General features: G+C 36.9%; 1 protein-coding gene across 1 annotated transcript; it reads left to right on the top strand.

Moving 5' to 3' along the window:
* The first annotated feature begins 1,284 nt into the window (after positions 1-1,284).
* On the top strand, positions 1,285-2,235 carry LOC110259022 (olfactory receptor 18-like). Its single transcript, XM_021082318.1, has one exon. The coding sequence runs from the start codon at positions 1,306-1,308 to the stop codon at positions 2,233-2,235; it is 930 nt and encodes a 309-aa protein (XP_020937977.1). The 5' UTR covers positions 1,285-1,305.
* The last annotated feature ends 10,633 nt before the right edge of the window (positions 2,236-12,868 follow it).

Below are 12,868 nucleotides of genomic sequence, written 5' to 3' on the forward strand. Positions count from 1 at the left end.
GGACTTGCATTCTTAAAACAGAGAAAAAAAATCAAATTCTAGTTTTGTGTGGGCACAATACTTCTAGCAAAGCTCAATTTTAAAACCATTATAATAAATTTGTGAAATTTAGCAGCTTGCTTGCTTGCTTCCTTCCTTCCTTTTCATTTTATTGACTAATCTGTGGCAATTGAAGTCCCTGGGATAGGGGTCTAATTGGAGCTGAAGCTGCAGCCCTTCCCCACAGCCATGGCAACACAGGAACCAAGACGAATCTGCAACCTACACCTGCAGCTTGCAGCAATGCCAGATCCTTAACCCACTGAGCAAGACCAGGGGTAGAATCCACATCCTCAGAGAGACAGTGTTGGCTTCTTAACCCACTGAGGCAGAATGGGAACTCCCTAAATTGGTATTCTTTGGAATGACATATTCTCCTAACCTTCAGTAGATTCAATAAATGTACACATTTTGGAAATGAGAAAACTACTCAGTTTATTGTAATATTGTAACTTTCCCACTTGTGTTTTTTTTCCAAATTAAATGATGTTTTGACATGTTAGGGGGAATGAAGACCTATTTGCCTTTGGGGAGCTGAATTTAGGAGAGATTCGAAAACTCAAAAAATCCTAAGCAGTATAAGAAGCCAGTTGAAGATTTCAGACCTGGGATTGAGACTAAATTTTTCAGTTGCAGTGCCCATCCCCACCTGCCCCGCATCTGTGCTTCTGCATCAAGTGGATTCAACCAACCGCTGATCGAATTCCATGTGGAACACTGTATACTGTAAGGCAGACTGTTCTACACTATTTACATAAGGTAATTGAGAATTTATGTGTGTGTGTGGTGGTCCTGGAGTTAATCAATGCCATGGGAATACTGAGGTACAAATGTATATAAATAAGGATGGATTAGATAATAAAATAACCCATCACAAATATTTAGGACTAGCGCCCTATTTAATGAATTTTCCTCAACATGTTCTCTACACATTTTCCTCCACAATGGGAGGCTAATATTTTACTGTGTCCTTGGATTTATTGTCTCAAAAATGCCCATTTTCTCTTAAATACTTTGGTCCAAAGTCTTTAAAGTGGATGTAGATAGAAATAGCTGAATAGAACAGACACCAGTGAAGAAAGGTTCAAAAAAGAATGAATTCGCCTCAACTGAGAAATAGTGCTAAATGTTTATGTTGCCCAAGTGTGAATAATTTATCTTGAATTATGTGAATCAAAAACATAGGCACTAAGCTGAGTGCCTGTATACTTGTTTTTTTTATTCCAACACTCCTTTTTTTTTTTTTTCAAAAGGGGGCCCAGCTACATGGAACTTCAGAATCTAACAAAGGTCTCAGAATATTACCTGCTGGGACTCTCAGATGATCCAGAACTTCAGCCCTTCATATTTGGGCTCTTTCTCTCCATGTACCTGGTTGCCATACTTGGAAACATGCTCATCATCCTGGCTGTCAGTTCTGATTCCCACCTCCACACCCCCATGTACTTCTTCCTTTCCAATCTATCTTTGGCTGACATAGGCTTCATCACCACCACAGTCCCTAAGATGCTGGTGAATATGCAGGCACACAGCAAATCCATCACTTATGCAGGTTGCCTAACTCAGGTGTCCTTCTTCTTCCTCTTTGGCTGCTTGGACAGTCTACTCCTGGCTGTGATGGCCTATGATCGGTTTGTGGCCATCTGTTACCCCCTGCACTACCTGGTCATCATAAAGCCCCGTCTCTGTGGCTTGTTGGTTCTGGTCTCATTTTTTGTGAGTCTTTTGGACTCTCAGATTCATTGCCTGATGGTATCACAACTTGCCTTCTGCAAAGACGTGGACATCCCTCATTTCTTTTGTGATGTTCCTAAGCTTCTCCATCTTGCATGTTATGACATATCCACCAACTATATTGTTATATTTCTTGCTGGGACCATCTCTGGTTTTCTCCCTATATCAGGAATTAGTTTCTCTTACTATAAAATTGTTTCCTCCATTCTGAGAGTCTCATCATCAGGTGGGAGGTATAAAGCCTTCTCCACATGTGGCTCTCACCTGTCAGCTGTTTGCTTATTTTATGGAACAGGTCTTGGGGTGTACCTCAGTTCAGTTGTCTCATCTTCCCCAAAGAAGGATGTGGTAGCCTCAGTGATGTACACTGTGGTCACACCTATGCTGAATCCCTTTATCTACAGTCTGAGGAACAAGGACATCAAAAGTGCCCTGTGGAGGATTGTCAGCAGAATAGCCTAATCTCAATACCTGTGTCATCCTTTTGGTCACAGAACTGGAAAAGTCAGCTGATTTTTTTGAAAGATAAAACAAAATTTCCAAAACTTCAGCTAGAACAACTATGAAAAAAGTCTTTTTTTCCCTGAAAAGAATAAACTGAAAAAGTGGAAGTGAGACATTATTATCAATGCCATAGAAGTAAAAAAAGACCTTAAGAGAGTACTGTTGAGCAATTATATACCAAAAAGAGTTCAACCTATAAGAATGGATAAATTTCAAGAAACATAAGATCTACCAAGTCTAAACCATTAAGAACTAGAAAATGGGAACAGACCAATAAAATATAAGGAGATTGAATCAGTAATCAAATGCTTCCCAAGGGAAAAAAAAGGACCAGATTGTTCACAGGTGAATTCTACCATTTAAAGAATTATTGATAATCCTTTTCACACCCTTCCATAAAATTGAAGAAGAGAGAATATTCCCCAACTCATTTTATGAGGCACACATTACCCTCATACCAAATACAGATAAAGATCCTACAAGAGCAGAAAAGTATAGGTCAATACACCTGATGAATAGAGAGAGAAAAATTCTCAAAAAAATAGTAGAAAACATTAAAAATAACATATACCATTATCCATTGGGATTTATCTCTGGGATGTAAGGATGGCTCAACATTCACAAATCAATCAATGTTCTATGGGTCGCAGTAACAAAACTAAAGACAAAAATCATATGATGATCTCAATAGATGCAGAAAAAATCATTTTACAAAATTCAACATCTTTTTATGAAAAAAACTCTCCACACATTTGTATTAAAGGGTATATCTCTCTGCATAATAAAGGCATTATATGAAAAACACACAGCTAACATCATACACAACAGTGGAAGTTTGAAAGCTTTCCCTCCAGGATCAGGAATAAGAAAAAGATGCTCACTCTCACCAGACTAATGCAACATAGTACTGGAAGTTCTTGGAAGAGCAATCATTCAAGGAAAATAAATTAAAAATATCCAACTTGGTAAGAAGTAAATTTGTCTCAACTTTCTTATAACATGATCTTGTATAAGGAAAACTCTAAAGATTACACCAAAAACATTTTTAGATCCAGTAAATAAGTTTAATAATGTTTCAGGGTTCGTGATCAACACAAAACAAGTTGCATTTCCATACACTAATCATAAACTATCTGAAAAAAAAATTAATCTCATTTATAATAGTATCAAAACCAGTAAAATACTTAGGAATAATTTGGCCAAGAAAATGAATGGTCTATACACCAAAACTCTGAGACACTGAGGAAAGAAATTGAAAAAGAAATAAATTGATAGACATCTGTGGTTTTGGATCAGAAGAGTTAATATTGTTAAAATAGTCCACACTACCCAAAGCCATCTATAAGTGCAATGTCTACAAAATTCCAGTAACTTTTTCACAGAAATAGAAAAGACAATGCTAAAATTTGGAATCACAAAGGCCTCAAAATAGTTAAAAAAATTTTGAGAAGAAACAATGCTGGAGGCTCTCACTCCCTGATTCGAAAACTATATTACAAGGCTACAGTAATCAAAACAGTATGGTACTGGCATAAAACCATACATGTACACAATGAAAGAGAATTGAAAGTCCAGTTGTAAACCTATAAATATTTGGTAAATTAATATTTGTCAAGGGAGCCAAGAACACTCAGTGTCAAAAAGATATGTCTTCAATAAATAATGATGGGAAAACTGGATAACTGCACACAAAAGAATAAATTTGGATACCTGTCTTACAACAGTCACCAAAATTAACTCAAGTTGAATGGTGTTGTCAGAGGCTGAGCAGAAAGGGAAGTAGGGAGATGTTGGTCAAAGTGCACATACTTTCAGTTTTAAGATGAATGAGTTCCAGGGATCTAATAATGCACAGCATTTTGACTGTACATTAGTTAATAATCCTTCCTTTTTTCTTTTTATGGCCACACCTCTGGCATTTGGACATTCCCAGGCTAGTGGCTGAATCAGAGCTGCAGCTGCTGGCCTACAACACAGCCATGGCAACACCAGATCTGAGCTGCCTCTGTGACCTACATAACAGCTTGTGACAATGCCAGATACTTAAGCCACTTAGTGAAACCAAGTATGGAAACTGAATTCTCACAGAGACAACATTGTGTCCGTAACACACTGCATCATGATGGGAACTCTAGTTAAGAATACTTTATTGTATATTTGAAAGTTGCTATAAGAGTAGAATTTTAATGGTCTCACCATAGAAACAACTAAATGGAAAATATATGAGGTGAAGGGTGTATTATCTAATCTTATTGTAGAAATATTTTGGAATATATTATGTGTATCAAATCATTACACAACACTAAAAGTCAATTATATCTCAATAAAGCTTAAAATTCTTATATAACCTACTAAATGCTGAAAAAATTCAGGTGAATTAGACTGTCATTTTTGAAGACTTGCTCATCAGAGTACACTTCAGAGTGAAAGGCATCCCATGGCAGGGGAGAAATATTGGCAAAATATAGTGATAAGAGATTACCATCAGGAACATGTAAAGAACTCCTACAACTCACTATGAAAAAACAAATAACCACATTAAAATGGGCAAAGGATTTTTGTATAGACATTTCTCTAAAAAAGATAAGCCAGTGGCCATTAAGCCCAAGACAAGATGATCAACATCAATAATCATTAGGGAAATACAAAGCAAAACCACAACTGGGATAGAACATGATGGGAGATAATATGAGACAAGGAATGTATTTATAGGTATGGCTGTGTCATTTTCTGTACAGCACAAATTGGAACAATAGTATAAATCAACTATAGATTATTTCTTTAAAGGGAGATGTTATGCTAAGTAAAAGAAGTCAGTCACATAAGACCACATATTAGATGACTCCATTTAAATGAAATGACCCAAATAGGCAAATTCATAGAGAAAATTAGTGACTGCTTAGGACAGACTGGGGGTGGGATGCGGACTCAAAGGTAATGGGACTAGGGTTGCTTTTTAGGGTGATGGAAATGTCCTAAAATTTGAATATGGTGATTTTCACACAGCTTTATGAATACTCTAAAAACCATTAAGTTGTAAATTTAAATGGGTATATTGTAGGGTTTGTGACTCATACCTCAATAATGTTATTCAAAAATAAAACCAGGAGTTTCCATCATGGTACAGTGGTTAACGAATCTGACTAGGAACCATGAGGTTGCAGGTTCAATTCCTGGCCTGGCTCAGTGGGTTAAGGATCCAGCATTGCCATGAGCTGTGGTGTAGGTCGCAGATGCGGCTCAGATCCTGCATTGCTGTGGCTCTGGCCTAGGCTGGTGGTTGCAGCTCTGATTACACCCCTAGCCTGGGAACCTCCATATGCTGCAGGAGCAGCCCTAGAAAAGGCAAAAAGATTTTTAAAAAAGCTAAATTAAAAAAAACCCACAAGGAGAAACGCATTACACCTTTAGTATGATTGTTATAAAAACAAAAACAAAATGGAAAACAGCAACTATTGGTGAGGATGTGGAGATATAAGAACATTTGCTCATTGCTGGTGGAAATGTAAAATTGCGCAGTTACTATGCAAAACAATATAGAAGTTTCTCCTAAAATTAAAAATTGAATGACCATACTATCCAGGATGCTACTTCTAGGCATATATCTGAAAGAATGAAAAGCAGAGATTCAAACAGACATTTGCACAGCGATGTTCCTAGCATCATTATTCCAACAGCCAAAAGTGAAAGCAATCTAACTATTCATTAATAGATGCATGGATAAACAAAATGCATCATATACATAATATGGAATATCATTCAGTGCTAAAAAGGAAAGACATTCTGGAACATGCTATAACATGCAGGAACCTTGAAGTCATCATTCTAAATAAGATAATCCAGTCAAAAGGGAGAAATACTTTTTGATTCCATTTATATGATGTATGCAGAGGAGTCAAATTCACAGAGACCTAAAAGAATGGTAGTTGCCAGGGGCTGAAGGAGGGAGGAATGAAAGTTGGTGTTTAGTGGGAACAGAGTTTCAGTTCGAGATGATGAAAAAGTTCTGGAGATGGATGGTGATGATTCACAACAATGTGAATATATTTAATTCTACAGAACTGTACAGTTTAAAAAAATCAACTGTTGCAGGGAGGGAAGAATTGGGAGGGTGGGAATGACATATACACACTACACACTACTGTATAAAACAGATGATTAACAAGAAACTACTCTATAGCACAGGAAAATCTACTCAATTGTTTGTAATAACCTATATGGCAAGAAATGGATACATTTTGTGTATGACTGAGTCCCTTTGATGTACACCTGAAAATAATATAACATTGTAGAATAACTATATGTCAATAAAATAAAATTTTAAAAAATTGTTAAAGTAGTTAATTGTTATGTATAGTTTAACAACAGTGAAGTAAGGGAATTATAAAAAAAAAACGTATATGTATCTTAAACAAATAAAAATAAGTGAGAAGTTTGGGCAGTCTTCCTCATAAGAAGAAGAAACTCCAGACCTTCAATGGACATTCATTTTTCCCTTTTTCTCTTTAACCATATTAGGAAATCCTTAGAGATTAAATAACGTAGATTAATTTGGCTAGTTATGAGCTCTGTGCTTTGGGCCCCAAATGTCACACAATTTTAAATAATCAGCCTGTGTCTCTAGCCCATCATTTCAAAGTTCCAATCCAGTGGACCCCATACTAGCATCTCTTTCTCTCATGGTCATCGGCAACCAAAGGCTCATGTCTGATTCTGTCTTTCTACCAATCCTGAAGACAAAGCCTGAGCTTTCATCACACACCAGGCAGGGGAGCAACAGCAGATTTGCACTCTTTGGTCATGCCCCAGCGGAGACACAGTGCAGCCCAGTAAGTGCCCAGGGTGACAGTGGGTAGAGGAGAGACTGTCAGGAGCATTGGTTCCTTGTGATCAAGACAAACAGAAGATCTGAATCAAACAGATGCTAGGATATAGTTCTCTGTGTTGTACAGTAGGACCTCATAATTTATCCATTCTAAAGCTAACAGTTTTCATCTCTTACCCCAAACTCCCCATCCATCCAACTTCTTCCCCCCTCCCCACTCACAAACACAAGTCTGATCTCCATGGCTGTGATCTGTTTCCATTTTTGCAGATAGGATCATTTGTCCATATTTTAGATTCCACATATAAGTGATATCCTATGGTATTTGTTTCTCTCTCTGCCTCCACTTAGTATGCTTTTCTAATTGCATCCCTGTTACTGCAAATGGCATTATTTTGTTCTTTTTGTGGCTAATATTCCATTGTGTGTCTGTGTGTGCGATACAACAGATCCCATCGGCCAGTCATTCCATGTACATGGTGTGCATATGCCAATCCCAATCCCTCAGTCTGTCCCTTCCACCCCTATCCCCTTTGGTAACCAGAAGTTTGCTCTCAATGTCTGCGAGTCTGTTTCTATTCTGCAAATAAATTCATTTCTATCCCTTTTTAAAATTCCACATGTAAGTGATGTTACCTGATGTTTGTCTTTCCCTGTCAGACTTACTTGACTTAGTGTAAGAATTTTATGTCTATCCATGTTGACACAAATGACATCTCATTCTTTTCTATTGTATATAAATATCACGGACTTCCCATGTGGCTCACAACATAACTACTTGGCATTGGTTCTACAGTGCCTGTGGCTCAACCCCTGGCTCGGGAACTTACATCTTCTTTTTAAACTTTCTTTTAAATTATGACTGATTTACAAATATTGTGCCAATTTCTGCTGTACAACAAGGTGACTCAGTCATACATATGTATGCATTCATTTATTTTATTTTTTTATTGTTATTTCCCCAATACAATTTTTTCCCACTGTATAGCATAAGGACCCAGTTATGCATCCATGTATACATCATTTTTTCTCTCATTATCATGCTCTGTCATAAGTAACTTGACATAGTTCTCAGTGTTACATAGCAGGATCTCATTGTTAATCCATTCCAAAAGCAATAGTCTGCATTCCTTAACCCCAAGCTCCCAGTTCATCCCTCTCCCTCCCCCTCCCCCCAGGCAACTACAAGCATTCTTTTTTTTTACATTTTTTTTCTTTTTATTTTATTACTCAAGTGAATTTATCACATCTGTAGTGGTACAATGATCGTAACAATCTAATTTCACAGGATTTCCACAAGCATTCATTTTTGATATTATTTTCCACCATGCTCTATCACAAGAGATTGGATAGATTTCCCTGTGCTATTCAATAGGACCTCATTGCTTATCCATTCTAAACATAATAGTTTGCATCTACTAAACTCAAACTCCCAGTCCATTCCTATCCCTCCCTCCTCCCCCTTATCAACCACAAATCTGTTCTCTATATCTGTGAGTCTGTTTCTATTTTGTAGATAGGTTCATCTGTACCATATTTTAGCATCCACATATAAGTGATATCATACAGTATTTGTCATTCTCTTTCTGACTTCACTTAGTATGATAATCTCTATTCATAGTACCCATGCTGCTTCAAATGGCATTATTTCACTCTTTTTATGGCTAAGTAGTATTCCATTGTATATATGCACCACACCTTCTTTATCCATTTCTCTGTCATTGGACATTTAGTTTGTGTCCATGTATTGGCCTTTGTAAATAGTGCTGCATTGAATATTGGGTACATGTATCTTCTTGAATTATGGTTTTCCCTGGATATATGCCCAGGAGTGGAATTTCTAGGTTGTATGGTAGTTCAGTATTTAGTTTTTTAAGGAATGTCCATACTATTATCAATAGTGGATGTACCAATTTATGTTTCTACAAAGAGTGTAGGTGGGTTCCCTTTTCTCTTCGCTTTCACCAACATTTATTGTTTGTATACTTTCTGATGATGTTTATTTTGACTGTTGTGAGGTTATATATCATCACAGTTTTAGTTTTATCTAATAATTAACAAAGTTGAGCGTATTTTCATGTGTTTTTTGGCCATCTGTCTATCTTTGGAAAAATATCTATTTACATCATCTGGCCACTTTTTGATTGGGTTAGTTTTTTTTTTTAATTGGGCTGCATGAGCTATTTGCATATTTTGGAGATGAATCCCTTACCGGTCACTTCATTTGCAAAGATTTTCTCCCATTCTGTGCGCTGTCTTTTCATTTTGTCTATGGTTTTCTTTGCTGTGTAAAATATTTCAAGTTTAATTAGGCCCTGTTTGTTTATTTTTGTTTTTATTTTCTTTAATCTAGGTGGTGGATCCCAAAAGATATTGCTGTGATTTATGTCAGAGAGGTTCTGCCTATGTTTTCCTCTGGGAGTTTTATAGTCTCTGGTCTAACATTTAGGTCTTTAATCCATTTTGAGTTTATTTTTCGGTATGGTGTTAGAGAGTGTTCTAATTTTACTCTTTTGCATGTAGCTGTTCAGTTTTCCCAGCACCAGTTATTGAAGAGACTGTCTTTTCTCCATTGTATATTCTTGCCTCCTTTTTCATAGGTTAGTTGACCATAGGTGAGTAGGTTTGTCTCTGGGATTGCTATTCTCTTCCATTGACCAATATTCTGTTTTTTGTGCTAGTAGCATACGGTTTTGTTTTGATGATAGTAACTTCGTGGTATAGACTGAAGTCAGGGAGCCTGATTCCTCCAGCTGTTTTTCTTTTATTTTTAAAATTTTTTTTCAATTATTATTTCCCCAATGAAATTTTTTTCTACTGTACAGCATGGTGACCCAGTTACACATACATATATACATTCTTTTTTCTCCCATTATCATATTCCATCATAAGTGACTAGGCATAGTTCTCAGTATTACACAGCAGGATCTCATTGCTAATCCACTCCAAAAGCAATAATTTTCATCTATTAACCCCAAACTCCCACTCCATCCACTCCCTCCCCCTCCCCCTTGGCAACCACAACACTATTCTCCAAGTCCATGATTTTCCTGTGTGGTTCGCAGAATAACTACTCAGCATTGTTTCTCTTTTCTTTTTTCCTTTTCATCCACATGCATGGCATATGGAAATTCCTAGGCCAGAGGTCGAATCCAAGCTGCAGCTCTGACCTATGCCACAGCTGTGGCAAAGTTGGATCTTTAACATACTGCTGGGGGCCATGGATCAAATCTTCAACAGTGATCTAAGCTACTGAAGAGACAGTTCTGGATCTTTAATCTCACTGCCACAGTGGTAGTACCCATTTTTCTTTCTTAAGATTGCTTTGGATATTTGGGGCCTTTTGTGTTTCCATACAAATTTTGTAGTTTCTGTTCTATGAAAAATGATGTGGTAATTCCATAAGGATTGCATTGAATTGGTAGATTAGACATATTTTTAAAATGTACCAGTGACAAGAACTTTTGACCTCTGCTCAAACTTTCTGAAGGTCAGAAAACAGTGAAGTTGAGTGTGTGGGACGCAGAGGGTGGCAATTTAATTTTGAATCTTGTCTGCTCCTCTTCTAGTTAGTGTGTTATGGGGAAAGTTCCTAGTATCTCTGAGACAACACTATCATCTGAGATGATTCCTAATTGGTACAACTCCTTTAAGACAGGATTGAAGAGATAATGCATGCTCTATGTAACCCATATATAATGGATGTATAAAATAAGGAAAAATAAATTTGAGAAATTATTTTTGTCAATAATGATAAGGCTGAGCCTCATGTTATCTGACTTAAGGAACATACGACCTGAAATAATATTACCCTGCATTACTTACATTTTTGTCCTTATACAAATAGGTGGTTAGTATATATAAAGAAATGACTAATATAATTTATTTATTTTTTTCTGTTGCAATCTCTCTTTCCTTATAATTATTCTTTAATAGTTATTTCCCCAATACAATTCTTTTCTGCTGCACAGCATGGTTACTCATACATGCACACATTCTATTTTCTCACATTATCATGCTCCATCATAAGTGACTAGACATAGTTCCCAGTGCTACACAGCAGGATCTCATTGCTAATCCATTCCATGAGCAATAGTTTATATCTATTAACCCCAAGCTCCCCAACCACCCCACTGTCTATCCCTCTCCCTTTGCAACCACAAGTCTATTCTCCAAGTCCATGATTTTCCTTTTGGTGGAAAGGTTCATTTGTGCTGTATATTAGATTCCAGATATAAGGAATATCATATGGTATTTGTCTTTCTCTTTCTGACTTACTTCACTCAGGATGAGAGTCTCTAGTTCCATCCATGTTGCTGCAAATGGCATTATTTCTTTTCTTTCTTATGGCTGAGTAGTATTTCATTGTGTATATATAGCACATATTCCTAATCCACCCATATGTCTGTGGACATTTGGGTTGTTTCCATGTCTTGGCTATTGTGAATAGAGCTGCAATGAACATGCGGGTGCACGTGTCTTTTTCAAGGAAAGTTCTGTCTGGATATATGCCCAAGAGTGGGATTGCTGGATCATATGGTAGTTCCAGGTATAGATTTCTAAGGTGCTTCAATACTGTTCTTCATTGTGGTTATACCAGCTTACATTCCCAACCAATAGTGCAGGAGGGTTCCATTTCTCCCACCCCCTCCAGCACTTGTTATTTGTGGACTTATTAATGCTGGCCATTCTGACTGGTGTGAGGTGGTATCTTGTGGTAGTTTTGACTTGCATTTCTCTAATAAGCAGGGATGTTGAGCATTTTTTCATGTTCTTGTTGCCCATCTGTATATCTTCCTTCGAGAAATGTCTATTCAGGTCCTTTGCCCACCTTTCAATTGGGTTGTTGGCTTTTTTGCTGTTGAGTTGTATAAGTTGCTTGTATATTCTAGAGATTAAGCCCTTGTCCATTGCATCATTGGAAACTATTTTCTCCCATTCTGTAAGTTGTTTTTTTTTTTTTTTTTGGTTCCTTTGCTGTACAAAAACTTGTCAGTTTGATTAGGTCCCATTGGTTCATTTTATTTCTGTTGCCTTGGGAGTATGACCTGAGAAAAAATTCATACAATTGATGTCAGAGAATGTTTTGCCTATGTTCTCTCTCAGGATTTTGATGGTGTCTTGTTTTATATTTAAGTTTTTAAGCCATTTTGAGTTTATTTAGGTGCATGGTGTGAGGGTGTGTTCTAGTTTCATTGCTTTGCATGCCGCTGTCCAGGTTTCCCAACAAGACTTGCTGAAAAGACTGTCTTTTTCCTATTTTATCTTTTTGCCTCCTTTGTCAAAGATTAATTGACCATAGGTGTTTGGGTTTATTTCTGGGATCTCTATTCTGTTCCACTGATGTATATGTCTGTTTTGGTACCAGTACCACATTGTCTTGATACCTGTGGCTTTGTAATATTGCCTGAAGTCTGGGAGAGTTATGCCTCCTGCTTGGTTTTTGTTCCTCAGGATTGCTTTGGCAATTCTGGTTCCTTTGTTGTTGCATATAAATATTGGATTGTTTGTTCCAGTTCTGTGAAAAATGTCATGGGTAATTTGATAGGGATTGCATTGAACCTGTAGACTGTTTTGGACAGTATGGCCATTTTTACAACATTGATTTTTCCAATCCAGGAGCATGGAATATCTTTCCATTTCTTTACATATTCTTTAATTTCCTTAATTAATGTTTTATAGTTCTCAGCATATAAGTTCTTTACCTCCTTGGTCAGGTGTATTCCCAGGTATTTGGTGTTGGGGGTGCAATTTTCAAAGGTATTA

This window comes from Sus scrofa, unplaced genomic scaffold (genome assembly GCF_000003025.6).
Source record: "Sus scrofa isolate TJ Tabasco breed Duroc unplaced genomic scaffold, Sscrofa11.1 Contig641, whole genome shotgun sequence".
In the NCBI taxonomy this organism is placed as follows: Eukaryota; Metazoa; Chordata; class Mammalia; order Artiodactyla; family Suidae; genus Sus; species Sus scrofa.